A 27,888-nucleotide genomic window follows, 5' to 3' on the forward strand; every position below is an offset into this window, starting at 1 on the left:
CAGCTTGGACCCTTTGCCATGTGCCATTCCATCCTCAGCATAGTGGGTCACTGTCAGGAATCAGCTGACCTCAGAGCTGCCTTCCTGAGTCCAACTCTGGCTCTCCCTTCTCTCTCCTGGGATATCAGGAGCAGAGATGACACCAAACAAGGGAAAGACTCAGAGGAAACACCAAATAGCCCACTTGACTGCATGTGGCTGCCCCTTGCATTGTATTAATTGGCAGGAGGGGGAAGCCAGTACCAGTGCACAGCTGGACCAGAACCTAGCTGTAAATTATGAAGGGATGGAGTGACCAATACTTAGGCTTAATGGTCAGGTGCCATAGGAAAGGCATATTGTGACTCAAAGACAAACTTTTAGCATTGTGGCACCAGTTCTGGATTTCTCTTCCCTAAGAAGAGCAGCAAGACCCAACTTTCTTGTGGTTTTGGTGTTTATAGAAAATCATTTTTCTGCCAAGCCTTCCCAGATAAGCCTATTTATTTGTAGAGTGTTAAAAAAAAAGTTAGTTCTCATGTTGTTTCTATAATCTGTATTTTGCTTTACATTTTTTCCCTGTCCTTCACATTTTATGCTGGTTTATTGTTTAGCTGTATCTTGTATTGTTTATATTTTATTTTCAGATGGAGTTGGCTTTTATTTGAGATTGCAAGCTCCTTTGTGGAGGCAGTTCCCCAAAAAGCATGGTATAAATGTTTAAATAAAAATGAAACCAAATGGTTCCCATAGGTTTTCTGTGAAAACTCCAAACCCATTACCAGCTCCACCTGAGGTCTCAAGGTACAGACACCTTCCTCCTACCTTCTGGGGATCGGGGAAGAAAGCATTCATCAGTTGAGGCTGCTAACACATTTCTTCAAAGCTCTGAAAACCCAACGATTGTTTTCTATACTGAATGAAGAAAAGGTTGTTTGAAGCTTGCCTCTCTGAGCACTATTTTCCAATTCTTAAGCTGCTTCTCAAAGCTGCATTGTTCTTCCCTCCCCTTAGAGAGCCCAGCAGCAGCAATGAATTAAAGTCAATGGGTGCAAAAGATTTGTCAGTTCTCCATTTGATATCTCTAGCAATTTGATATCTCTAGCAATAGCACTCCACAATTTCATTGTATCTCCAATGATCTACTAAGATTGCATTGCTTCTCGTAGGCGGCCATTAATTTTGATAAAAGGGAAATATAGCAGCTAAAGAGGTGCCTCCTTTGGGAAACTCTGAAAGTCACGACTACTGTGTGTGTACATCCCTGCATACACTCCCATTCTCCCCACATAATATATGAAACAAAAATATGCATACATCTATGCTGGTATAATCTTTTATTGAGAAATAACTGAACTTCTCTATTACACAGTCTCTGTCTCTGATATATTATAGAACTCCAGTTATATGCAATGATAATACAATATTAACCATCTGTATTGCTTAAAAGCCAAAGGAGTGGTGTCAGTAGTGGGAGGGAAATCAAATCATCTCTTACACGGACAGTTGGTTTTGCCCTTGTAACCTCACCCCTTTTACTTTAGTGATGCCCATTCAGAAACCCCGTTGCATCTGTGCTCATGTTTCTCCATTTAAGAAGCAATTACATCACTGGGGAATAGCACATATTATTTACCAGCTAGAGACCCTTTATGTTTGGCAGGCAAAGAAAGGGAGAGGGAGAAATTCAGAGCCGGTCACCATCATCCTGCAACAGAACATAGGGAGCTGCTTTATTCCAACTCAATCCAATGGGTTCATCTTGCTTAATCTGATCCACACTGACTGGCAACAGCTGTACAAGGTTTCAAGACAGGAGTCTCTCCTATCCCAAGCCCTACCAGCAGATGGCAGGGACTGGGACCTGGGGCTTTCTGCACAGAAAGCATGTACTCTACCAGTGAGCTACAATTCTTCCCCCAAAAGCAGGCCTACACATGCCTCCCACAACATTTAAGACTGTCAATAAATGCTAGATGCCTGTAGTATGATATACAGGGCCTTAGCCTGCTTCTCCAAATGGACCTGTTGGTCAGACCATCCACTGTCAGGGGCAGTAGGCATGCTGTGCCCCAATGTCTCCATTCTGCCATTCGCCAAAGGAAGGATTGGCTGCCATTCACTTATATAGGAAAAACTAAGGTGATGTAAGTTTCCAGGGAGCTCACATCAGAGATTCTGGCAGCAAGAGCCAGGTTCCTTATCCCCTGTACCACCAGGCCAATTGTCAGGTGAAAGAAGCTATTGACATGATTTCTGGGACACTGTTGTGCCACCTAGATAATGGGCAGAGGGGGGTACTGCTACTCATTGGGCCCAGCCAGACCAGGTGATCTGGGGAGCAAATAGGAGTCCAGCTGGCCTTATATAAACATTGCCTTGGGTTTGATTCCTCAGTTTACGCAACTCGTCTGAAGTTGTAGCTGTTCTAGACTCCTGTGCCTTGTCATACCATCTGACCAACTGTCTGAGCTTGACTATGAACCAGCCACTGGCCCCTCAGAAATTTGGTTGGTGCTCTGGATCTTAACGTTCACCTGACCTGGACTACCTACTTGCTCCTGACCCCACCCCTTTTGCCAGTTTCAGGACTAGCTCTGCAGCAGCCTTGCAAATGGTGCAGTTCTGAATACTATTGGGGAGGGGTCTACATCTACTCCCACTCCCTGGTATCTCCATCTTTTCAGAATAAAAAATGATCATATTTGAGTTTGTATGGAAGGAGGTGGTCTTTCAGATATCTGGGGCCTAAGTCATTTAGGGCTTTGAACACTAATGTCAACGCCTTGAACTGGGCCCAAAAATGAGTTGGCAGTCAATGTGGCTGTTTTAGAACAAAGGGCTATATGAGTTCTAAAAGCAACCTCTGCCAATAATTTTGCTGCCGCATTTTGGACCTGTTGAAGTTTCTGGGTCGTCTTCAAGGGCAGCCCCAAGTAGAGTGCATTGCAATAATCCAATCTGGAATTTACCAGCATTTTGGGCACCATTGCAGAATTGTGCCCTGCTTAGTGCAGAATTCCAGTTTTTCTAGCATACACAGCCTGTGTTACAGTCTATGCTTCCATTTCCATTACCCATCAACATAATTCCTCTCAAGCCCTTTTTAACAGTAATTTTGCATCTCCTGTTCTATTTTTCTCCTCCAACAAGCCGTCTCTCTCATTAACCACACTAATTGAAGGTCAAAATGATCATCAGGTATGTGTGTTTATATAACACAATTCATTTTTATGGCTGTAAGAGGAACAGAGACATTTATAAAATGATCTAAATCCCCATTCATTCACCACAACAGAGTAGCTGTTCTGCTTTCTCTCTCTCTTTTTTAAGTGTGGAAGCAGCAATTTGCAAAATCTGCTAGCGGCAAGCATTTGGGGTCAGCATTAGGGAGACCCTTCCTTTCAAAAGGAGAAGGGAGAAGCTAAAAATACATTCTTTCATACCACTTTGAGGGTCTTTGGTTTTTTTGCAAACCTTCAAGCACAGTGACACCTCAGAGTTCGGGAGTCGGGTGCTTCCATTGACTGATGAGGAAAAATATGGTACTGGAAGGTTAAATGGCTAACAAAGGCTAGAGGCAGGGGCAGATGAAGATAAATTACAAATCAGAATGTTTGGAGGAGGGGAGATTTTGCTCCCAGACAATTGACAAAAATAATTAGGGTTGCCAGCCAGCATTTGACTGGCACAACCAGTAAAACTGTGTTCTGCCAGGTAATCAGTGCTGAGGTACGGAAATCTAATAAACAAAAACTTGTGTTTCTGCTACCTTTCACCATCCTTAAGCTGTCATGTTACACCTTGGGCATAGTTGAGATTGGAACTGAGCCAAAAATGTCATGAAATACATGTTTTTGGGTGGGGCTGGAATTCCGAGAAGTTCCTCAGCCCCTTTCCTCCCAGAAAAAAAGACCACTTAGCAGAATTTTCTATAAATATTCTCCACGGTTTTTTGGTGGCAGCCACTGCCCCACACATACACACTGGATGCTAGGTCCCAGGCATTGCAAAGGATCTGACCTGGTGGCCAGAAGGGCAACACCAGCGCTGATGCTGCTACTTGTAACTGCAGTTTCCCTGGTGGCCCACTGGAATGCGGAGTTAACCAGGGCTAGTGAAGCGCCCTCTCCGATTGCATTGAGCCCGGACAGCCCCATGGTTTTCTCCAGGGCTGAGGGCGATGAAACAATTGCTGAGACGGCTAGAGCATTGGTGGTGGAAAACTCATTCTGAATGTGACCAGACACAGGTTAGAGCTCAGTGTCGAGCCTACCAAGTGGCTATAGTTGGAGCAGAATACATCAAACAAATTTAGAGTTACTTTTAGATATATTCCAGGTGGCTGGAACTAATTGAGAGAGATCTTTCATTAGCTTTCAAGTTGTTTCCAGGTACAATTCAGAGTCCTATGCAGCCTTACTGTTACCTGTTATTGTGTGGTGCATGGCTATAGAGACAGAGCCTTCTCTGTGGTAGTGCCCCAGCTGTAGAATGCTCACTCTAGGAACACTCAGCTGGTATCTAGCTACCTTTGCTATCTTTTCAGAGCTAGGTGACAACCTTTTCCCCATACATTTAATATATAAAGTTTGAGAGCTTCTGGTTTTAATTTTCATATTTTTATGCTGGGTTTATGTTCATTTCGTGGTTCTCCCACTATGACTTTAATTGCAGTTCTGTTGTGCTAAATTGTTCTTGAAAAGTGTCAGCTACCTTGGAAGCTTTGGCTAAAGTGGAGGGTGCTAAACACCTGTTTTTTACAAATAAGAAAAATAAAGCCTGATTTCATGCACTCTCAAATTTTTCACCATTGCAGAAAAGTGCCGAATCATTTTCCCCAGACCAACATTGACTGTGCTTCCTGTCTCTTGCCTTGTGCAGTAGCAGGAGTCAAAGTCATATATAAATATTCAGAACTTCCCTAAGGTGATATGACAGGACCTCTGATTACCTGACCTTTCTCAGGTGAATATGTGCGGGAGACAAACAGTGCATAGTTTATTATTTTCCAACAGCAGCACACAGATGTTAAGTGCATTTAACTCCCGGCAAGCCAATGCAACATGACAAACAATAAAATCCCCACATCCCTCCAGCACAGCAAGATTGGTATTTCAGAAAAGCTAATGCAGACACATATAATTTCCCTGAATACAGCTATTTTGTATATTCTGCAGAGGTTGCAAGCCAAGTTAAGTAATGAAGTGATCCATAGCACAGAAAGATTTCATTTTAACTGGAGAGGTAAAGATTCAGTCTCCAGCTTAGCAAGGAACTCAAAGGATTGCCAGATGAACTGTGCTGAACCCAGGCCCCCTTGCTCATCATGAATCTACATCCACATGGGCTACTGAAGGCTGACCATGATGTCATTCCAAATCTATAGTGGGGAAATTTCACAGGATTACAACCCAGACCTCTCTGATTCCGACCCAGATTCACATCATCTGCTGAAGAGGTCTCATAGCCCCTGAAGAACCCAAACACACTATTAGAGCAGCAGCATTCTGTGGAGGGCAAACTTGGCAGCAACAACTGACCATTCAAGAAGCACAACTGTTTCTTCAAAGTTCCCAAAGATGAAGGCAGAGAGCACACAATCCAAGGGATTCCCTGGTGACAAAGCACGCAGCATGGACCCAGAATTCTAAGAGTGCAGCCCCGCTTGTGGATAAAAGGACTCAGCTGGGCTTTGTTGAGTCAACTCCTACTGTTCCTGGGAACTTTCCCAGATCCTGCAGTACCTAAAAGCCAAAACAGACATGGTGTGCAAGATCCATCATGGATCTTGCAGCCTTTAAAACCTTTTCAAAAATGGAAGTGCAAATGATGCCAACAATTGGCATTCAAAGGCATTTTCGCCTCTAACCATGGAGGCAGAGCATAGACATCACGGTTAAAGGTAAAGGTAAAGATACCCCTGACCGTTAGGTCAAGTTGCAGACAACACTGGGGTTGCAGCGCTCATCTCACTCTATAGGCTAAGGGAGCAGGCGTTTGTCCGCAGACAGTTTTTTCTGGGTCATGTGGCCAGCATGGCTAAGCCACTTCTGGCGAACCAGAGCAGTGCATGGAAACGCCGTTTACCATCCCGCCGGAGCAGTACCTATTTATCTACTTGCACTTTGACATGCTTTCAAACTGCTAGGTGGGCAGGAGCAGGGACCGAACAACAGGAGCTCACCCCGTCACAGGGATTCGAACCGCTGACCTTCTGATCGGCAAGCCCTAGGCTCTGTGGTTTAGACCACAGCGCCACCTGTGTCCCTTTAGTCATCATGGTTACTTGCCATCAATTGGTCTAATCCTCTTTTAAAGCCATCCAAGTTGATTAACTATGACCTGCATGAAGGAGTACTTTCTTTTATCTGTCCCAAATCTTCCAACATTCAGTTTCACTATAGGAACACAAATTCCATCACTGAGAGGGAGAAAAGTTTTTCTCTGCTTTCTCCACCTCATGCTTAATTTTACAACATCTATCATGTTGCCTCTTACTCACCTTTTTCTCCAAACTAAAAAGTACATGCATTGGGTAGACAGCCTGCTATGGATAGTGTTGCACTCCTGCTGAGCAAGCAGGTTTATAGCTTGCAGGTGCTCTTGGAGTCACTGGTGTTTTTTGGAGCCCAGCTGTCTCCAATGTCATGAAGCACCTTTACCCAGCTATGGCTGGTTCAGTAGCTACTGCCGTTCCTGAAATGGCTTAGTTACAGTCGTGCATCCTCTACTAACCTCTTGATTATATGATTCCAGTGGACTCTATCTGGGGCTATCCTTGAAAACTTTCAAGGTTTCAGCACATACAACTGAAAATCATTGAAGCCCAATTTTCTTGCAAGAATAACTACAAGATTAATCAAACAAGTAAACAGGTAATTTGCCAATGATCTTTACACTGACCAACCTGGTTAATAATTGATCCTCCCTTCACACAATCACACAATAAAAGTTTTGTTTAACAATAATGACAACAATAATAAAATTATGTCTCTCATCGGTTGATCACACTGCTGAGGAGGCCAAGTTTTACAGCTGCAAAAGCATTTAAGACGCTTTTAAAGCCAATAGCACTCATTCGCAGATCTGATGAGGGCATTTCTCCATTAACAAATGATGTATGTTTCTGGCACCGGGCTCAGCGGCTGCCATTGAACAGCACACGAATGCCAACAGATGCTCACTGAATAATGGATAAGAGATTCTACTGTTTCCTCTAATCTTACAGTAGCAGTGCTAGCAAATGTTTCCTCTTTGATGTCAGGGTCCATAATCAGAACATGGACAACAAGGGAGAAGGGATATCAAAACATAGGCTCTTGTTCCAACCTCAATTTATATGGCTCCATCATTTCCTTCTTCAGGTGTCAGGTGGTGATTGGCAACGGAAAGAAACCAAAGCAAGGGAATAAGGGAACGAGAGCAGGTAAATGCATGCCTGGGGAACCTGAGACTGCAAACGTATCAAAAAGGAAAAAAGAACAACTAATCTTAAGTGTATGAGGAGGAACTATGCCCTCAAACAGTCCAAGGAAGATGGAGCGTGCTAAGTAGCCATGGAATGTGGAAAGTCAATTGGAAAAGAAAAATGGGGAATGGGTGGGAAGAACAGAGTGGAGTAACCTGGAAAAGGGAATGGCTGACTGGCTGGCTGGCTGGCTGGCTGGCTGGCACTCTGAGCGGGTGCGCTCCTGTTAGAAACTAAATCTAAAGTGAAACATTTACTAATATGTGTCATTCAAAGAGCTGAGTGGACCTCATATGTAGAGGTTTATGTTTTTCTGCCTTGTGTAAAGGGGACTTTAGAAATTCTTTAGAATCTTGGTGTGTGCAGGATTGAGTTTACCATATGGCTGCACGGTGGTTGACAATGCTGTGTGTGTCTTTGTGTGTTTGTTTCCTCATTAAAATGTATCAAGTGCTTTGCAACCTACCCAGACTGTCTCCCTTGTTTTCTTCCTAACCCCAAAAAGGTTCTCTTGAAGGAGAGTTACTTCATGACATCTTCCCCTGAGCCAATTTAAGATTCTCAGTTTCTCATTTTTCCAATCCTGAATTCAGTTCTCATCAAGGTCAATCTGCATTTCAGTGCTAATTTATCCTAATTTTACATAGGTAATTTTGCTTAATATACACTTTTTTTGCCAATTTCGCATAACATAACACATTTTGTACCTTTTTGCAAAAACATGCATTTTTATGTGCACTTTACCAGCAATGTATATTCACTTTTGTACACATTACTTAGCTTAAGAACTGCATTGCAAAATTCAGAGAAGTGTGAATTTCAAAAGTTGCCTATGTTTCAATTCAAAGTGTAAATTAGGTAAGTTCACCTTTAAATGCAAACTACATCAAATTTCTCCCCCATCCCTATGCAGGAAAAGGAGATGCACAGAAGGAAAGCATTTGGGGCAGGGAAATTATAACCTGAAAAACAATCTTTGAAAAGGGATATGCACTTTCTCCTTTCTGCCACATTTCTGCTCCAAAGAGCAACCTTCTCCATTAAAAAGAAGAAATCAAATGCAGATGGGGCTTCATCCTATACACTTGACTGGAGCATGTTTCATCGATGGACCTGTTCATCTTTCCTTCCAGAAACTTTCCTCTATAGTCCTCCCCTGCTCCCCTTTTCTGGCCAGCAAGTTGGTGGCATGAGCTTTGATAAATGATGTACAGTCATCCATCTTCAAGGCTAGCAGGCAGATGATGAATGGAGTACATTTGGAAAGCAGAGAGAGGAAGTTGGGGGGGCACGTAAAATTGATAGCTTAGAAAAGAAACAAAAATTCTGTATTGGCAACAGCTGTGAGTTTTTTTCGTTTTTAAAAAAGTTTTATAAAGAAAGGATGCAGAAAAAAATATTAGTAGAACCAAAATCAAAATGCTGATAAAGCACAGAACAATGAGACATGGGTTAAACTCTTTTTAAAATTCATTTTTCAGGATGGGACATCAACTAAAGCTGCAATCTTAAGTATATTTACTAGGAAACTAAAGCCCCAGGTCTTCTGGTATGTGTATATACATACTGGTATATATGAGAGAGAGAGAGATCACCCATCCAGCAGAGGAAAACCTATGCTGGCATAGATGCATGCTGTCAGTGCCCACAGGATCTGCTCAGCATCACCATACCCTCAAAAAGGAAGAGGGGGAAGTGGGGAGATTGACCACTTAAACTTGGCACTGACAACACACTGTGGGGGGCATTGGGAAGATACAGCTGCAGACAATAGCAACCTTCTTACAGAGGGTTTGCAGCACAGTCACCCCCTCTTGCAGCCATTCTGGTCCCCTGCAGCAGAATTTGATGAACGTTTGTCAAGACCTGCTGTGAGAGAGGGTGTTTGATTTGCCTGTCTCTGCTCTGAGCTGCTGTGCCATTTGGGGGCTGCATCGCCTTCCATGCTTGCAGCAAACCTTACTTTAATGGCTCCCCATCTGTGGTGTTTGTTCCTTGGCCTGTGTGCGAGAGACTGCCATCACTGGGCACTAGGGACTTTGGGCAGGTCTTTGTCTGTTTAATATTCTGCTTGGTCTTGCTGTTTGTATATGTGTACTGGCTGTGCCATATATACCTGTTTGTACCTGGAGGGTGTTTGTCCATGTTCATTCATGATTGTGTGTGGTGGGGGTGCTGTGCATGCCGAGTGAGCAGTGTGTGCTGATTCTGTGACATCAGTGGTGTTGCTGTGGGTGCTGTATGAAACTTTGTGTTTCCTCCACTGGGCTCAGGTGATTTCTGCTGGCATCAGACCCTCCTAGATGATTCTGAACAGGGTTTGAATGAAGTTTTTAAGTTGGGATCTTGCCAGCAGACATAAATCATGCCTATAGTTTCGATTGCTCTGTCTGTTTCATTTAAGCTAATGGAACTTCCAGGTAACCACATAGAGGATTAGGGTTAACATGGGGATACACAAAGGTTTCCCCCTTCAGGGGAAAAAAAACCCCAAAGAGATATTTTAAAATACATTTTGCTTTAAGTTGTGCTGTCACAAATATATGACAGTTTAGAAAGTGAACCTGATGGGTTTGAAAAGACTGGATGTGCACCAAGCCTTACATGGCCCCTAGCTAATATTATTGTAATTCAAACCATGATCGATTGCAAGTTAATTTGAAGTTTGTGTGCTTAGCTAAACTCTGCCTGCCTGCCTTCTCTTCAGGAGTGACTGGCATGGCACTAAGGGGCTGGTCTTCTGGTAGCACCATCACTGACATTCACCTCAGTGGTTTTGCAGGTTGGGGCCGGGGGCAGTGCATGTTACTCTTGTTGTTCTTTAAAAGTGATTTAAGTCACCTACAAGCAGCCAGCTAGTGCACGGGGCTCCCTGTCACCAAAACAGGTGAAAAATTAGGAGGCCATGCTCATTTTGTTAATATGGAAACTCACATACCATAAACAACTTCACAGCTTGGTTATGGTTGGTTCAATAAAACAAGGGAATAACTAAACCCAACTACATAACCCCAAGTGAGTTTCAAAGTCCAATCAGTTCCATATGAACGAGGGTCACTGAAAGCACATATTCAAGAATGCCTCTTTTGAATGAGCATCTTTACTTCCCATCTGTCCTCTTCAATGCTTGGGAGACTCTCATTGCCAATGTTCTTCAAGAGAATTAGTCAAAATGTTTGCTGAAGAACAAGGATGACCAGGTGTTCCTGCTGATTAGTTGCTAATGCTCAGTGCTGATGAGTTTATGTTCACTGACTGGGAGCTGATTATTAGTTGTTGATGATGAGAATCCAATGTAAGATTTGGTGGGTTTCCACCTTGTTTTTATGAGTCCCCTTACTTCCAATCTGCTTCTATATCTGAGAGTAAGAAATGTAGCAAAAAGACACTGGGCATCTTCATTACTGTAAGGTAAAGGTAAAGGGACCCCTGACCATTAAGTCCAGTCATGGCCGACTCTGGGGTTGCGGCGCTCATCTCGCTTTATTAGCTGAGGGAGCCAGCGTACAGCTTCCGGGTCATGTGGCCAGCATGACTAAGCTGCTTCTGGCTAACCAGAGCAGAGGACGGAAATGCCATTTACCTTCCCGCTCAAGTGGTACCTATTTATCTACTTGCACTTTGATGTGCTTTCGAACTGCTAGGTTGGCAGGAGCAGGGAGCAAGCAACAGGAGCTCACCTCATTGCAGGGATTCGAACCGCCAACCTTCTGATGGGCAAGTCCTAGGCTCTGTGGTTTAACCCACAGCGCCACCCACGTCCCTCTTCATTACTGTACCTCACTCAAAAGGAAACTAGACTTCATTGTTGGGGGATGTGGGTTGTTGTTTTTATTTTGATTATATATTTTGTGGTTTTCTATTTTGATTTTCTTCTGTGAACCGCCCTGAGAGTCTAGGGTGATATATAAATTCCATTATTATTATTATTTTCAGTGTTGAATACCACCAAAGGCCTTCTTAGAATAAGGTGCCAGATGTTTTGGGACTTCAACTCCCATGATCCCTAGCTAACAGGACCAGTGGTCAGGGATGATAGGAATTGTAGTCCCAAAACATCTGGAGGGCCGAGTTTGGGGATGCCTGGTCTAGTACATTTACTGGCTGTGGCTCTCAAGGATTTCAGTCAGGGGCTTTCCCAGCCCTAACTGGAGATGTTTGGGATTAAACTGAGACTTCCTGCATGCAAAGCAGATGCTGTAAAACTGAGCTACAGCTCTTCTCTTTTAGGAATTAAGTAATAAAGTAAGAAATTTGCACAAACTTGATCTTAAAGATAATAAAAAGAATGGAAGTGAATGCTCCATTGTCATAAGCAAAAGGTATAATTTATTTACTGGCACTGCTCTGCTCATCTCTCACACCAGCAGAGCAGCTGGTTTCCACTGTAACTTCTGCTTCTTTAACCCAGATTCTTCCGGTTGAGCTAACAGAGACACTCAAAGGTTGTGGGACTTGTTCTGAAGTTACACCAGAGAGCAAATGGCTTACTGTATAATGTAACACATGATAACTTTCAGAGTACTTCAAGGCCAGAGGGGACCATTAAAAGTTGTCAACATCTGACCTTGTGCACATAATTGGGTCACACAGAAATCCACCCAGTTAATTCCTGCCTCAAATCAATGATGGGAGATCATGGCCCTCCATTATCATAGCTTTTGCTTGGTTCTGAAGTTTTTGTCATAGTGAGATCTCCATCGGCTAGGGAGCCAAGGCATGAGGATGCGCCAAGAGGACTGAAAATACTCAGTTCTTCAATGAAATTTTCCTTCTAAAGGCAGTCTGCAGCTTCCACCTGGACCTTTTCAGGATGCTGCTCCTCAGATTACTGTACAAAGTGGACATGTGGCCCATCTCACACCAACACTGTCAAACTATTGATAGGCAGCAATTATCTAAGGTGTCAGGAAGTCTTCCAGCTCTGCTGCCTGAGGTCCATGTAGACAGGGGTGTCAAAGACTGGGGCTGGAACCTCTGCACATAAAGCATGGGATTCACTACTGAGCTACAGCCACACATATTTGGAAATCATCTGCTGGACTATACATGGAGTCTCACACTAGGAAACTCTGCAATCTGAATGAAATGCAAATCAAATGCAGTTGTGTAATAAACTTGGCATAAACGGTCTTCAAACAAAAACATCTTGAAGGTCCCAGGCCACAGAGAGGTTAGGCTGGCCTCAACTAGAGCCAGGGCTTTTTCGGCTGTGGCTCCGATCTGGTGAAATGCTCTGTCACAAGAGACTAGGGCCCTGCAGGACTTGACATCTTTCCGCAGGGCCTGCAAGACAGAGCTGTTCCACCAGCCTTTGGCCAGGGCACAGCCTGACTCCCTCCTTTGGCAATCTTCACAGAACTCTAGCCCAATGGTTGCCATCAATTTGATTTGAATTAATTTTATAATGAAATGATTTTGGAATGTTGTATTATTTTATTGTTGTTAGCCGCCCTGAGCCCGGCTTCGGCTGGGGAGGGCAGGATATAAATTATTATTATTATTATTATTATTATTATTATTATTATTAACGTTCTTTTGTTAAACTCTGAGGAAAGAACCAAGAAACAAAGTAGGGGGCTGGTGTACTGACAAGGAATGTGTGAGCATCCTGCTGCTAGTCCCAAACAACAAACTGTTCTCTTCAAGTGATCCATACGCCATGCTCAAAACCGCTCTTTCATGTGTTCAGTACAAGCACTTAGAAAACTTAATTTAATTTAGCCAACACTCTTTTCCCCCTGGCCCCTTCTTCCCCAAGTGGTTGCACACTCAGTAGCAAATGGCCTGTGTGGAATCATTGCCCGCTGAGGATCATGGGGCTGGTAGTATGTCTGATCATGGGATCTTACCCAGTAGTTCTTTCAGCTTTTTGAAGCTTTTTAAAGACAAGAGTGCACATCCAATTACACTCAGTTTTCTCTTTCCTCTGTATCATGACACCCAAGAGTACATGATCAATTCTTCCCATGGTTTGCAGTACTTCCACTTCATCGATCAGTCTCTCTCTTTTGTTGAGGACCCTCCCTTTTAGTGAGGACCAAGTCCAAGATAGATGTTCCCTTTGTTGCTTCTTCCACCTTCTGGTAAATGAAACTGTCAGTGGGGAAATTTAGGAATTTGTTGGATCTAACATTCTTGGCAGAGTTTGAGTTCCAACAGATATCAGGTTTATTGAAGTCTCCTATGACTACTATATTTCTCCGTTTTGAAAGACTGATAATCTGGCCTAGGAAGGCATTATCTAATTCTTCAGTCTGGCTTGGAGGTGACACAGTAATGTCAATGTTGTTTCCATCTCCTACAATTTTCCTCCATATACTGTCAATCTGCCTTCTGTGCTCCAGGTCATGGATCTTTTCACAAGTGTACGCATCCTTTACATATAATGCTACTCCTCCTTCCTTCTTGTTTGGTTTCTTCCTTTTAAACAGGTTATACCCCTCGATTCATATATTCCAGTCATGAGTCTCATCCCACCAGGTTTCAGTAGTGCCTACCAGGTCATATTTGCCATCCTGTATTAAAAGCTCCAATTCTTCTTGCTTGTTTCCCATACTCTGTGCATTAGTACAGAGAAAACTAACACCACAAGCTGCTTCCTTCTTATAGTTTCCTGTCCTTTACCACTATCTCCTAATCAGGTTTATGAGACTCTTAGCAAACACATTATTGCCAGCTGCTGTGAGATGCAGCATGCAGCCCATCTCTACCCAGAAGTCCTTCCTCCAGGAAGTGGAAACCAAAGTCCAAGAAGCCAAACCTTTCCTGACTACATACATCTCAGCTTGATATATCCCAGCGCGACCTCTTATATTCCAGTTTGATCACTTAGACCAGCTGAAGCATTGCTAGTTGTTACAGGAGGCAGACTTCACGCAGAAATCAGGGATTTAGTGCTGTTAGCCCCATTCTTGGGTAACATTCTTCCAGCAGAGATTTCACAGGCATCCTTGCTTTTGACTTTCAGGCATCTCTTGAAAACCATTTTATGGTGACACACCTTTGTGGCTTTTATTATTATTATTTTTAGAAAAATGATTTCCCAATCATCTTAACTATTATCTGTATTTTATTTTTTTAAAAAACAACACTGTGTTTCTATGTTTTATATTTTAACTGCAAAGCACCCTGATATTTTATGATATATTGGTACAGAAATACTATATAAAATGAACAGTACAAGGTTTTGAAGAGGGAGACTTCAAAGACTGGAGAGGGGGTGCAAAACCTCTCAATTTTAAGTGTTTCACAAGTTGCCAATTATTTATCTGCTATCCCTAAAGATGGGGTTGCAGGGAGGGAAGGGACTTGACTTTTAGAAAGCTTCCTCTCCAAGCTCAGTTCCTCTAGCAACAACTTCTAATTAACTTTTCCAGATGTCTCAGGCAGCAACTGCACTGATAACACTATGCCATCGAACATGCTTAGCAATATTTTTGAGGCCTTATCAAGTGTGTGAAATCCAGACAGCTGAGATAACTTTACAGAAATAGAGCTAGGACCTGCTGTTATTGAAACATAAAACCTTCATTCAAAGTGTTCTAATCCAACCAACAGACATCTTAATGTGCTTGTGAACATTTCCCTTCTCTGAATGACAGATATTTTTTTTAAAACCCTCCTTTTTCATACCTCGTTCTTAGATTTCCCTGCTGAGGCAACCCATCGTAGACAGACAGCACATCAAAATCTTCCTCTAGCGCAAAGGACTGGAATACAAGCTGCACTCTGTTCTGCTCCTTGGCGGTGATTGTCCATGTACAGTTTGCATAATTTGGATAGCCGTACGGGAATCCTGGACTTTGTATTGTCCCGTTTGGACCTCGCAAAACGTAACTGCAGTTCTGGGCTGGGGAGAAGAGGAAAGGAGAAAATATGACAGAAGCTGCATTATTGCTGCAGGATTTTAGCTGGGCAACACAAGAGCCATCACTGAATCATTAGGAGATTATAGCCCAATCATAGTAATGACTAGCTCCCCCATAAACTCAAAGGCCACAAAACAACTAATTGATTTCAATGGGTTTGATCTGAACTAGACTATCATGAAGGCAAGTGTTTCTTTCGTTCATGAACATACTGAGCAGGAGATCCTGCTGACAATTCCCCCCTGTTCATTCAGCTCCTTGTGCCACCTCTCTCTAATTTGTGGAAATGCAAGGGGCTGAAAAGGGAATCAGCAACAGTCATCTCTCCCCCCCCCCCAATCCTTCACTGGTAGGGGAACCACATGAGCAGGACCACTGACAGATGTGAAAAAGAAGTCACACTTTGGGGGAGTCCAAGGCCAGCAGAAGCCCCAGACTCTTAGGTCTCAATTTCAAAAATAAATTGGTTGTTTCTAAAGAATGTTGGAAAACAAAGCATGAAGGCAGTTCTTAACTTCTGCTAACATCCACTGCTGTTGCGAAGCAATCAGAGGAAGGAATGTGGACCACTCCTAAAGATGTAAGTTTCACAAGGAAGTTGTGGACTTGGATTGAATTTGGGAGACTCTGGAGTGAGAGTGCTATAAGAGGAGAGCAGCCATGATAAATGTCTTTGTTTGTTCCACTGCTTTCTGAACACAGAAACATAAGAGCAGCCTTGCTGGATCAGACAAAGACCTCTACAGTCCAGCATTCTCTTCTCACTGTGGACAGTCAGATGCCTATAGGAAGCTAACAAGCAGAGCATGAGTGTAATAGTGCTATCTTGCTCATGAGCCCTATCAATTTTCTCAATAAGCCAATTGGCAAGAGTCTTGTCTTTAAACTTTTTTTTTAAGTCAGCCCATCAGATCCAGAGACCTAATTGAACATTTCTGCTGCCACAGGCTCATTATGCATTACTCATTGTTACATTGCTCTGGCACCCTATCAGCCAAAGGGATAGCAGAAATAAAGCAATAGTCCGGTAGTAATTTGAAGGTGAGCAAATGTATAATTACATAAATGTACATAGATTATGAGGAATGAGGCATCCAATAGCCAAATAAAGCTTAGGCCACAATATTTATCCTTTTATTAGCCTTTAAGTCACAGTTCCTTTTGTTTTGCTAAAGCTGCACTACATTCTACTTTACAGGTCTGCTGTAAGGATAAACCGTGTTTATGGAAGACAATTTTACTCGGCTACGAGTGATCGCCAAAGAAAGGATAAGAGACTATAAAACAATATGGTAAATTTAAAACGCTCTTAGAAAAAAGAGGATAGTTCAAAGGAGAACTCAAGTGTGCAAAGACTACATGCAGCAGGGGAGCATGAATTGCAACCTGCCTGAACGCCTCACTCATACAAGCTAGTCCCAGCAGGCAGTTACACATTAGATCTGCTGCGGATCTACATGTAATGTCTGGTTGTGTCCCAGATTCCCTTTTCCTTGATTTCTAGGGCTTTTTTTCCTAATTCCAAACCTGCCTCCCATCCCACACACCCATTCAAAATCAGAGAAAGGCAGGCCGGAAACAGACTTTTTATTATTAGCATTTTAAAATTTATCATTAGCCTCATCCCTGTAACCACCTAGCAGCCCAACAGGTCTAGTGAGCATAAGCTGCCAAGGGGGGCATAGATCTGTATCTTGATTTTCCACCCAGCAGCTCAAGGTTGTGGATGTTTTCCTCCCCCCCCCCCTTTATATTTGCAACAGCCCTGTGAGGTAGGCTAGGTTAAGTCGTTACGTGTACATATGCAGAAATTCTTAACGGATGTGGGGAGGGGGTGGAATGCCGGAGGCCCAATCCACACACAGTGTCCTGGGCCCAGGAAATCCTGTTGGCATCCCTGCATATGAGTGTAAATCTGTGCAGGGAATACTCCTGCCAACAGGAACAAAACCAGGATCTCAGCCATTGAACAAAATGCGCACTGAAAGGCAGCATATAAATAGTGAAACAGACACATTATAAAAATTAACCACATTAAAAAAACCAAAGCCACAGCGAGGCTTTGTCCTGATGCAATAACTACTGTCTCCCCTTCACCCATGAGTCTGGCTTGGTTCACTCCTTGCACATGATAAATGCTGAGCCATTTTAATTTTAAAATGCATTGATCTGTGGCAGTGATGGCATTTTTTAAAATATTTCTTTCTGCTTACTGCTGCTGCTTTTCATAAACATTGCCAGTGGAGTTACGAACACCAGGCTGATTGACTACACCATGTCCAAAACACACACAAACACACCAAGGAACTAAACTAAATGTGAGCATTCATTAGAACCAGACGTAATTTGATTGACCTGCTTTGGCACCACAAAAAGAAACCCATAGCTTTATGTCCTTTTTGGTGGGGAGGGGTGCATATTTGTCTTTTGAAAGCTTTGACTCCAGTTCCATGACTGTCTGCTTGCTGGACTTCCATTGCTCCCCTCCATAGATCTTCAGTTGCCATATTTATCCCAAGGAGGGAGCCTGTCTGTAGTTGGATTAGGCAAATGATCATATTTATTAGGATTGCTCCAGAGGGGCAAGACACTAATGAGTCACACAGTTAAGTCAGATCAGCAAAGCAAAATTACAGTGCCTTTACAACAGAAATGGACCAAGGTGACCGATATATAAATAGCTTGCTAGATGCTGTTCCAATAAAAAGAAATCTTTATTTTTCTCAGCATTCTATCTGCTGACAACAGCCAACCACAAGCCGTTGAGAAGCACACAATGGCATCATCGATCCCTCCCCTAAATCAGATTAGGCACCGGATCAGTTTCTTTCCAATCCGTCTGTCACTCGTAAATGTGTTCACTCATAAACCTGTTCTGTTCCTTTTCCACGATAATTTGCATTTTAAATAAAACTCACATGAAAACCCACATTTGAATATGCATTTCTAAACACATTTTGATGCTTTTTGTGAGCCAAGAACTGAGTCGCAGCATTTGGATGAGTATGAAAGTTGGTGACAGCTATGTTCAGATCTGCACATTAGTTTGGAAGGTGCAGATTAGGTCAGTCCATGTCACAATTTGCAAGATTGCATTTCTCAAGCATTCCCAAGTTAGATCCATACTGTGGCTGAAAGTGGAAGGTGTGTTTCTGGAGTTCCTGACTGGTAGCCATAAAGAAGTCCCATCCTTCTCTAATCAATCTCATTTTTTTCTAAAGCCATTTTATGTGAATGGCCATAATGGCATCCTGTGCCAAACAGTTGCATGGGTCATACTGAGTCTAAGTGGGTAGGCATTACAGAGGAAGACATTGAAGGGATGACGATTGGTGTTTGTGCCTTCTATCCCCCACCGCAGGTATGCAGGTGCTGCTACGGTCTTAGGATGGTTGCTGTTAAGGGACAGGGAAAGAATTTCCCTGCATTGGCAGGTTTCTCCTTCCCCATAGCAGATGTCACAACTTTGGCGGTTTTAGGCCTTGGGTGGAATAATAGCCTATCTTCCCTAAATGTGGGCGAGGGGTGAAGTGTTGATGCCTCCCCCCCCCCCACGGCAGCGATCCCAGGGTTCCCCATTAAAGGGGCTGAGTCAGTGAGGAGTCACTGACCATACACTGAAAGGTGGTCAGTGCACTCCCCAATGCTGCGGTGAAATGGGGTTGGGCGCTCTGAGTAAACAAATGTCTTCCAGACGTTCCAGACGCCAGCCCACTTCCCAGACAGACCTGATTACCCTGATGTGCCTCAGATCCCCGGCTGGGGACTGGGAGGGATACATGCCCAATTCATAAGCCAAGGAAAGTTTAAATAAAGCTGTGGCCAATTTAATCCCACAACACATTGTCATGAGTCATTCATTTCTTCCAGGTGGCTCTTGGGGTTGAGGGTCTCCACCTGGGCATGCAATAGATGCTCTAACATTGCCCGTAACAGTTGGGTGGTCCTGCTGCTGAATAACTGGCCAGTCTGTAATAAAAACATGCTGATTCGTGATTTGACCTGGTGACCTGGTGTGCATCACCAAGATCTGGGTAGGGGAACCTGGTGGGCCAAATCTGACTCAGCTCTTCCCACCCAGTTACTCAGTGCAACCAAAGCCCAGCCTGGATTGGGGTTGTGGTGGTGGTGCAGGTTGTGTTATTGTGATCCACAGGAGTTCACTTCATACCATCAGGAAACCCCTCTCTCTTGGTGTGGAACTGGAGGGCTTGCATCTGGCATTAGGGCCAGAGAGACAAGTTAGCATTTGACTGACTGAGCTGGCTGAGGTTGTCTTGGGTGTTGTGTTGAAGGAACCCAGAACTGTGGTCTTGGGTGACTTCTACATCCATGCTGAGGATGCCTCAGGTCTGGCTTGGGAATTCATGGCCTCCATAGCAATGATGGGCCTTTCTCAAATGGTCATCAGTACAACACACAGATCGGGGCCATGTCCTTGCTTTAGTCCTCAATCCACGTGGAGAGAAGGGTGTTCTGGAAATGGGGGGGGGGTTGAATTGTCATAATCACCCACCAAAGTCTACCAAAAGTCCATTAAGCTAAAGCCTAATGCTTTAATATGCATTTAGCTAAATGGGGACTCAGTCTTGTGGAGTAAAAATAAAGGAGCACTTCTGAGCATGTGCCTTCACATATCTAGGCAAAGTTACAAAGTTACAAAGAAGGACATTAGCTCACTTAGCTCGGATTCTCTGTAACAGAAATCAGCAAGAGACTGCTGCATCAGGTTGCCGAAAGTCTATTCGGATATTAAAGGTAAAGGTAAAGGTACCCCTGCCCGTACGGGCCAGTCTTGCCAGACTCTGGGGTTGTGCGCCCATCTCACTCAAGAGGCCAGGGGCCAGCGCTGTCCGAAGACACTTCCGGGTCACGTGGCCAGCGTGACATCGCTGCTCTGGCGAGCCAGAGCTGCACACGGAAACGCCGTTTACCTTCCCGCTAGAAAGCGGTCCCTATTTATCTACTTGCACCCGGAGGTGCTTTCGAACTGCTAGGTTGGCAGGTGCTGGGACCGAACAACGGGAGCGCACCCCGCCGCGGGGATTCGAACCGCCGACCTTTCGATCGGCAAGCCCTAGGCGCTGAGGCTTTAACCCACAGCGCCACCCGCGTCCCAAGCGATTCGGATATATTTTTTTTTAATATAATTTTTATTAAGTTTATAATATACAAAATCCAACTTCCAAATACATATTTCCATAAATCTAATAGACTCCCCCCATCTTCCGAGCACTGCATTCTCTATCAATTCAAAACCTCAGCAATTTGTTAACTTATTTTAAACATAATAATATGTCTTCCATTTTATCGTGATATCTGGTCTCTAAACATTGCAGTCCAAATCCATTAATTTTTAGTTTCAACACAATAAAATTATTTCATTACCCCACTTCTGACTTGTTATACCTTATTTTCCAATTCAAAAATTTTCCGATGCTGAAGCTGTAATTTCCTAAAAAGGAGCATTTTTTAACATTCATACAACTTATAATGCTTTTTCAAATAATCCTTGAACTTTTCCCAAACTTCCTCCGTTTCTTCTTCTCCCGAGTCTCGAATTCTGCCAGTCATTTCAGCCAGTTCCATATAGTCCATCAGCTGCGTCTGCCATTCTTCCAATGTGGGTAGATTTTGTGTCTTCCAGTGCTTTGCCATCAAGATCCTTGCTGCTGTAGTAGCATACATAAAGAAAATTCTATCTTTCTTTGCCACCCTCTGGTCCACCATGCCCAGGAGGAAGGCCTTCGGTTTCTTGGGTAAGGTAAATCTAAGCACCTTTTTTAGTTCATTATGTATCATCTCCCAGAAGGCCTTCACCTTCGGGCAGGTCCACCAGAGGTGTAAGAATGTCCCTTCCTCCTCTTTACATTTCCAACATTTGTTGTCAGACAGGTGATATATCTTTGCAAGCTTGACTGGGGTCATGTACCACCGGTATATCATTTTCATAATATTTTCCTTCAGGGCACTACATGCCGTAAATTTCATTCCGGTGTTCCATAACCTTTCCCAGTCTTCGAACATAATGTTGTGCCCCAAATCCTGTGCCCACTTTATCATGGAGGATTTAACAATCTCATCCTGTGTATTCCATTTAAGCAGCAAGTTGTACATTCTCGAAATTAACTTAGATTTTGGCTCTAGCAACTCTGTCTCTAATTTCGATTTTTCCTCCTGGAAACCCACTTTTTTATCCGCTTTAAAAACTTCCTGGATTTGGGCATAATGCAACCAATCTCGCACCTTGTTTTTTAACTTTTCCATACTCTGCAGCCTCCAATTATCTCCAATTTTTTCAATTATTTCCCAATATTTAGGCCAGTGGGCCTCCATATTGAGTCTTTTACGTGCTTTGGCCTCCATCGGTGAGAGCCACCTCGGAGTTTTACTCTCCAATAAGTCTTTATATTTTGACCAGACCATAAAAATTGCCCTTCTGACAATATGGTTTTTGAACAATCTATGCACTTTAACCTTGTCGTACCACAAATATGCATGCCACCCAAAAGCATTATCAAATCCTTCCAGGTCGAGGACATCGGTGTTCTCCAATAAAATCCAATCCTTCAACCAGCAGAGGGCTGCAGATTCATAATATAACCTCAAGTCCGGCAGGGCAAACCCCCCTCTTTCTTTCGCATCAGTTAGTATTTTAAACTTTATTCGGGGCTTTTTGCCCTGCCAGACAAATTTAGAAATATCCCTCTGCCATCTTCCAAAACATTCCACCTTGTCCACGATCTGGAGGGCCTGAAACAAAAATAACATTTTCGGCAATACATTCATCTTTATAGCAGCTATTCTACCCAACAAGGAAAGTTTCAGTCTTGACCATGTTTCCAAGTCTCTTTTAATCTCTGACCAACATTTCTCATAATTGTCCTTAAACAAATTCAAGTTTTTGGAGGTCAAGTACACCCCTAAGTACTTTACTTTTTTAACCACATTTAGTTCCGTTTCTTTTCTGAACTCCTCTATTTCAGTAGTTGTCAAATTTTTTGCTAGAACTTTAGTTTTTTGTTTATTCAGCTTAAATCCCGCCACCCGACCAAAGTCAGAAATTAATTCTAACGCTCTTTTAGTACTAGAGGCTGGCTCCTGTAATGTTAATACCAAGTCATCTGCGAATGCTTTCAGTTTATATTGTTTCTCTCCGACCACAATTCCCTGTGCCAACCGGTCATTTCTGATCATGTTCAATAGCACCTCCAGGACTGAAATAAACAGCAGAGGAGATAGAGGGCACCCCTGTCGTGTCCCTTTTTCAATTTTGAACTCCTCTGTCACCACGTCGTTTACTATCAATTTAGCTTTTTGTTCTGAATAAATTGCTTCTATTCCATTTTCAAACCCCCGCCCTACTCCCATCCTTTCCAAATTTTTCTTCATAAACATCCAAGAAATGTTGTCAAAGGCTTTCTCCGCATCAATAAAAATCAACACCGCTCTTGTATTTGAGTTTGTCTGTAGGAATTCCAAAATGTCAATGATGTTTCTTGTGTTATCAAATAAATGCCTGCCAGGGAGAAAGCCTGCTTGGTCCTTATGAATCACTTCATTTAATACTTTCTTAAACCTGCTTGCCAAAATGTCTGCAAAAATTTTATAATCCACATTTAGGAGTGAAATAGGACGGTAGTTTTTAAGTTGGGTTTTTTCAGTTTCTAATTTTGGTATCAACGTGATGAAAGCTTCTTTCCACGTTTCCGGTGCCTTCTTCCCCTCCATAATCTGGTTACTAACTTCCAACAGTGGTTGTATCAACGAATCCTTCAGTACCTTATAGTATTTGGAAGTAAGTCCATCTGGTCCTGGAGACTTGCCCAGTTGGAGGTTCTGAATGGCGCATTCAATTTCTTGGAACGTAATATTACAGTTCAAGGTTGCTCTCATTTCCTGAGGTATTTTTTGTAATCCATTAGTTATAAAAAATTGGTCCACCTCCGAATCTTTTTGTGGCCTTTGTGAGTAAAGTTCTTTGAAATATCTCTGGAAACACTTTCTAATTTCCTCGGGTTTCTGAACCATTCTCCCTTCGATCTCTAGATTTGTAACTGTATTAAGCTTTTGTCTCTTTTTCAACTGCCAAGCCAGCAGCTTCCCACACTTGTTAGCAGATTCAAAGGATCTTTGTTTCATTTGTTTAATTTTCCATTCCACCTCCTGATTTATCAGTTTCGAATATTGTGCCTGGAAAAACTTCACTTCTCTCAATACTTCCTTTGATTTAGGCCTGGATCTCAATTTTTTCTCTCCTTCTCTTATTTTCTCCAAAATCTTCTCCTTCTTTTCATTCCAGAGCCTTTTTTTGATCGTATTCTGCTGTATTAGAAACCCTCTCATAACTGCTTTACTTGCGTCCCAGATTGTTCTTTTTTCCACATTTGTCTTTAAATTTATTTCAAAATAATCCTTTAAAGCTTTTTGGGCCTTCCTAACAATCTCCTGATCTCTTAACAAAGCGTCATTCATTTTCCATCTGAAAGATCCGGTTGTGTTTAATCTCAGTTCCATTCTCAAAGCATTGTGGTCGGAGCAGGTTTTTGGGCAGATTTCCACTTTTCTAGTCTTAGGTGCCAGTCCTCTAGTTATCCATATTTGGTCGATTCGCGTCCATGTCATATGGGCCTCAGAAAAGAAAGTTCCTTCTTTCCCTAGAGGGTTCTTGATCCTCCATATATCAGTCAAGTCCAAATTGTCAGTCATTTCGAAAAAAGTTTTTGGTAGTCTGCCGTCTTTCGTTATGTTAGCACTTTGCGACTTATCCATATTCACTGAGACGACTCCGTTCATATCTCCCAACATGATAATGTTGTTGTAATCCAAATAGTCCAGCATAGTCTCATGCAGCCTCTTGAAAAATTCCGATTTCCCTTCATTTGGGGCGTATATTCCTAAAATTAAAAACTTTTCTCCTTGTGTCTGAATTTCAACCGCCAAAATTCTGCCCTGTTCATCTTTAAATACAAATTTTGGTGACAAGTTCTCCTTTGCATATATCACCACTCCTCTTTTCTTGACTTTGTCCGATGAAATAAATTCTTGGCCTAACCTTTTATTAATTAACACTTTTCTGTGGAGTCTTGTCACATGTGTTTCTTGCAAGCAGATAATGTCCAATTGTTCTTTTTTCAAAATATGAAATACTTTTCTCCTTTTTTCTGGAGAGTTCCCGCCATTTATGTTCCAACTAAGAAGCTGTAGAGACATCCTGGTCTAGTACTTAAGTATCACAGTTGGGTATCTATGTTATCCTCCGTTCCCGAAGGATGTGGTGCCGGTCCGCCTCCAGATGGTCCTGGTGGTAATCCCGGTGGTGGAGGCCAAGAATCTGCGGCTCTCTTTTGGAGGTCCTCCTCGTTGTCGTGCAGGAACTTCTGCTGGTCCTCTAGTGTTTTAATTCTTACCTTCTTTCCTTTATAGGTAAATGATAAACCTTGAGGGAATTCCCACCTGTAAGGAATTGCGTTGTACCTTAACAGTTTGGCCAAGTCTGTATATGAGGCTCTAAGGTCCAACAGATATTTAGGAATGTCTCTATAAATTTCTGCTCTTTTGCCTTCAACTTCCAGAGATTTTTTAAAATGTTGGCCTAGTATCTTGTCTCTTTCCTCTCTTGTTCTCAAGCAAACCAAACAGTCTCTGGACTTGTCTTTCTTAGCCGATCTTCCCAATCTGAAGGCCGTCACAATTTTAAAGTCTTTGTCTTCCTCAACCCCCCAAAATTTAGAAAATAACTGCATCAAAAATTCCTCTAGGTTGCCCTGTTCCAGTTCTGGGACGGCCCTCAGCCTAAGATTGCATTCCTTACTTTTCAATTCCACCATTGACAGGTAGGCTTGCTGTTCTCCTACCTGTCTTTTCAGAGGTCTTACTTCCCCTTTGATCTCCTCGACCTTTTTACACGCTTGCTCAGCTTTTTGGTTGGCTTCCGCAGCTAGTTTATAGTTCTCTACCGTAGCTCCTTGCAATTTCTCAATGGCCTGGGTATGCTGGGAAACCTGATCTGATAGCTTACTGATAGTAGATGTAGCTCTGTCAATTTTAGATGACTGATCATCCACCTTTTTATTCAGAAGTGCCAATTGTTCCAAGATTTGTTTCAAGACTGGATCAGTTCCTCCAGTTGCCATATCTTCTGTGGCAAGCGTTTCAACTTCTTCCTCCTGCGCCGTCAGCACAGTTGGTACAGAGGATCTACGTTGATGGATTAACGTTGTTTGAACAAGCTGCCCAGCTCTCTTATCTTTTTCTTTAGCTTCCTTAGCTTTAGCTGCTCTTGTTTTCCCTGGGCCGCTCATTCCCCAGCTGCCTCTGTTCAAGGTCAAATAGTCTTTCAATCCATGAGAAAGGCAAGTCCAGAATGTAAACAATTAAACCACAAAAAATCTCAATATGGTACAGTTCCCAGACCTCTATACCTCCGCAAATCCACTAGGGGGGGTGTTTCATAGGAAGGAAAGTTTCTTTTCCACCATCAAAGTTCCTATTTCAACTTTTGTAGTCCCCAAGTTCAAAAGGGAGGCTTCCAGATAAATCTGTTTCAAAGTAGTGCCACAAGGTGACAGAAAGGTTCCAGTATCAGTATTAAAGCGATAATGTATCCATCAATGCGACAATTTGTACTTCAGAGAAAGTTTCAACAGCCTGACAGTTCTCCTTTGCAACACTGGCAGCCCGACAGCTCGGTTATCCCCTTTAACTCCACGTCACTCCACAGTAGGGGGAAGGTTCCGTGGCAAAATAAACCAAAAGATTTAATCCTTCAATCCTTTTACTTTCTAAAAACACAGTCTATTGATGCCCCTTCGTGCTACTTTCAGAGTCTCTTTTTAAGCGCTTCAGCCCACACCGAATTCTTTGCTTTGCTCTGATTAGCAGGATCGGGAGACGGACTTCCTGTTACTCGCCTCCCGTTTTCAGCCGAATTAAATGAATTTAAGTCAATCTTTAAGTCAATCTTTAGTACTCCTTACTCACGGGTAAATTACAGCCAATTCCGATGTTTTTCAAGAAGAAAGGTCGACGCTCATCAGCAGCAGCAGCGCGGCTTCACTTCCGCGAAAAGAGCGATGAACTCACAGCGCCGCTCCCCCTTTCACGCTCCGGAGCCTCTTACGAGGTCCCTTCTCCGTTTCTGGGGGGGCTTCTGGCACCCGCCGAGTCCCACGGCCGCAGGCTCGCTCTGCCTGCGGTTTGTCTTAATGGGTCTCCGCTTCCAAGCGATTCGGATATTAAGGGGCCCTTAATCAGTGGCACAGTATCAGTGATGGGCTAAACCCCCACCCACCCCATGACACAACCTCAAGTGCACAGTATTTACCCCAAATGCTAGATTGTATAGGTCTATATACATATGTATATGTGTGTGTGTGTATACACACACACACACACACACACACACACACACTGGGGCATTGCATTTTGGATAAATGAAGCTGGCAAGAGGCCACTGTGAATGGGAGCCAACACAGGCACTTGCCCACCACTAAAATGGCCAGTGGAGAGGAACAGTGAGTTGACAGCAGAGTCAATTCAAGGCCCTTTTGAGCTCCTGGGGCCCTTGGACGGACTGAGATGACATTTTTCTTTAAAACTGAAATTAAAGGCTAATTTCACCTGAAGAGCAATCTGTGGCAAATTTGGAGGCCCCTCTTCCAGCAAGAAGAACAGCAGGATAGGAGGGTAGAAGAGTGTTGAAATGACCATCAGGAAAAACTTTCTGACAGTAAGAGCTGTTGACATTGGAATGGTCTCCCTCAGGAGATTGTGGACTCTCCTTCATTGGAGGTTTTTAAGCAGAGGTTGGATGGCTATCTGTCATGGATGCTTCAGCTGAGATTCCTACATTGCAGGGGGTTGGACTAGATGATCCTTCGGGTGCGCTTCGATTCTACGATTCTATGGCCAATAGTTAAGGAACACTAAATTCTCAAAGGGAAAAAAATCAGTTGCCTTCGACTTCCACCTACAGCAAAATTCTGAGGAGATGTTTGGAAGTTCCTGCTTGGGAAAAACAGCTGATGACTGTCAAGAAAAATTAAACAAGTTTTGATAAGACTACCAAAAAATATTTTTAAAATGGAGCAGGAGGGGGGAATACAGAGTGCTACTATTGCACAGGGCTCACAGACCTGTCTGTGATGCCTTGGTGATGGTTTCAAAGGGGTGCCCCCGCCCTTCTGCCAGATATCACTTCAAGCAAATAGACAACATGTACGTTCTTTTCCTCAGGGCCTCACAAACAGGCCTGGGAGCCGCCACCCCCTCAATTTTTCAGCCTCCCTGTCAAATCACATTCCCATCCCTGTCACATCCACGACGGCAGCGCAAGGGTTCAGCAAGCGAAGTCGAACGAAGCGATTTGACTCTACAGCATACTTTTAATTTCAATCATCAGGAAATGTCAAAAAGATGTTAAGAAAGTAGCAATTTATAAAGGCCGCGTCACCAGAGGAGCTCCTGAGAAGTCTGTCAGATGCCGGCATGGCGTTAAAACTGCAATTTCAAGGCTGTGAGTTTAGACATAAACACCAGAGACAACCAAACTACTGTATGCTGGGG

General features: G+C 43.1%; 1 protein-coding gene across 3 annotated transcripts in view; it reads right to left on the reverse strand.

Moving 5' to 3' along the window:
• The window catches only part of CSMD2 (CUB and Sushi multiple domains 2), a 489,690-nt gene that overhangs the window by 406,400 nt on the left and 55,402 nt on the right, over positions 1-27,888 (reverse strand). For all 3 annotated transcript variants that reach the window (XM_081921160.1, XM_081921159.1, XM_081921158.1), the window contains exon 2: positions 15,086-15,302. In XM_081921160.1, coding sequence (XP_081777286.1) covers positions 15,086-15,302 — 217 coding nt within the window. The remainder of the gene's footprint in view (positions 1-15,085; positions 15,303-27,888) is intronic.

Source organism: Podarcis melisellensis (genome assembly GCF_964234715.1).
Source record: "Podarcis melisellensis genome assembly, chromosome: 8".
NCBI classification, from domain to species: domain Eukaryota; kingdom Metazoa; phylum Chordata; class Lepidosauria; order Squamata; family Lacertidae; genus Podarcis; species Podarcis melisellensis.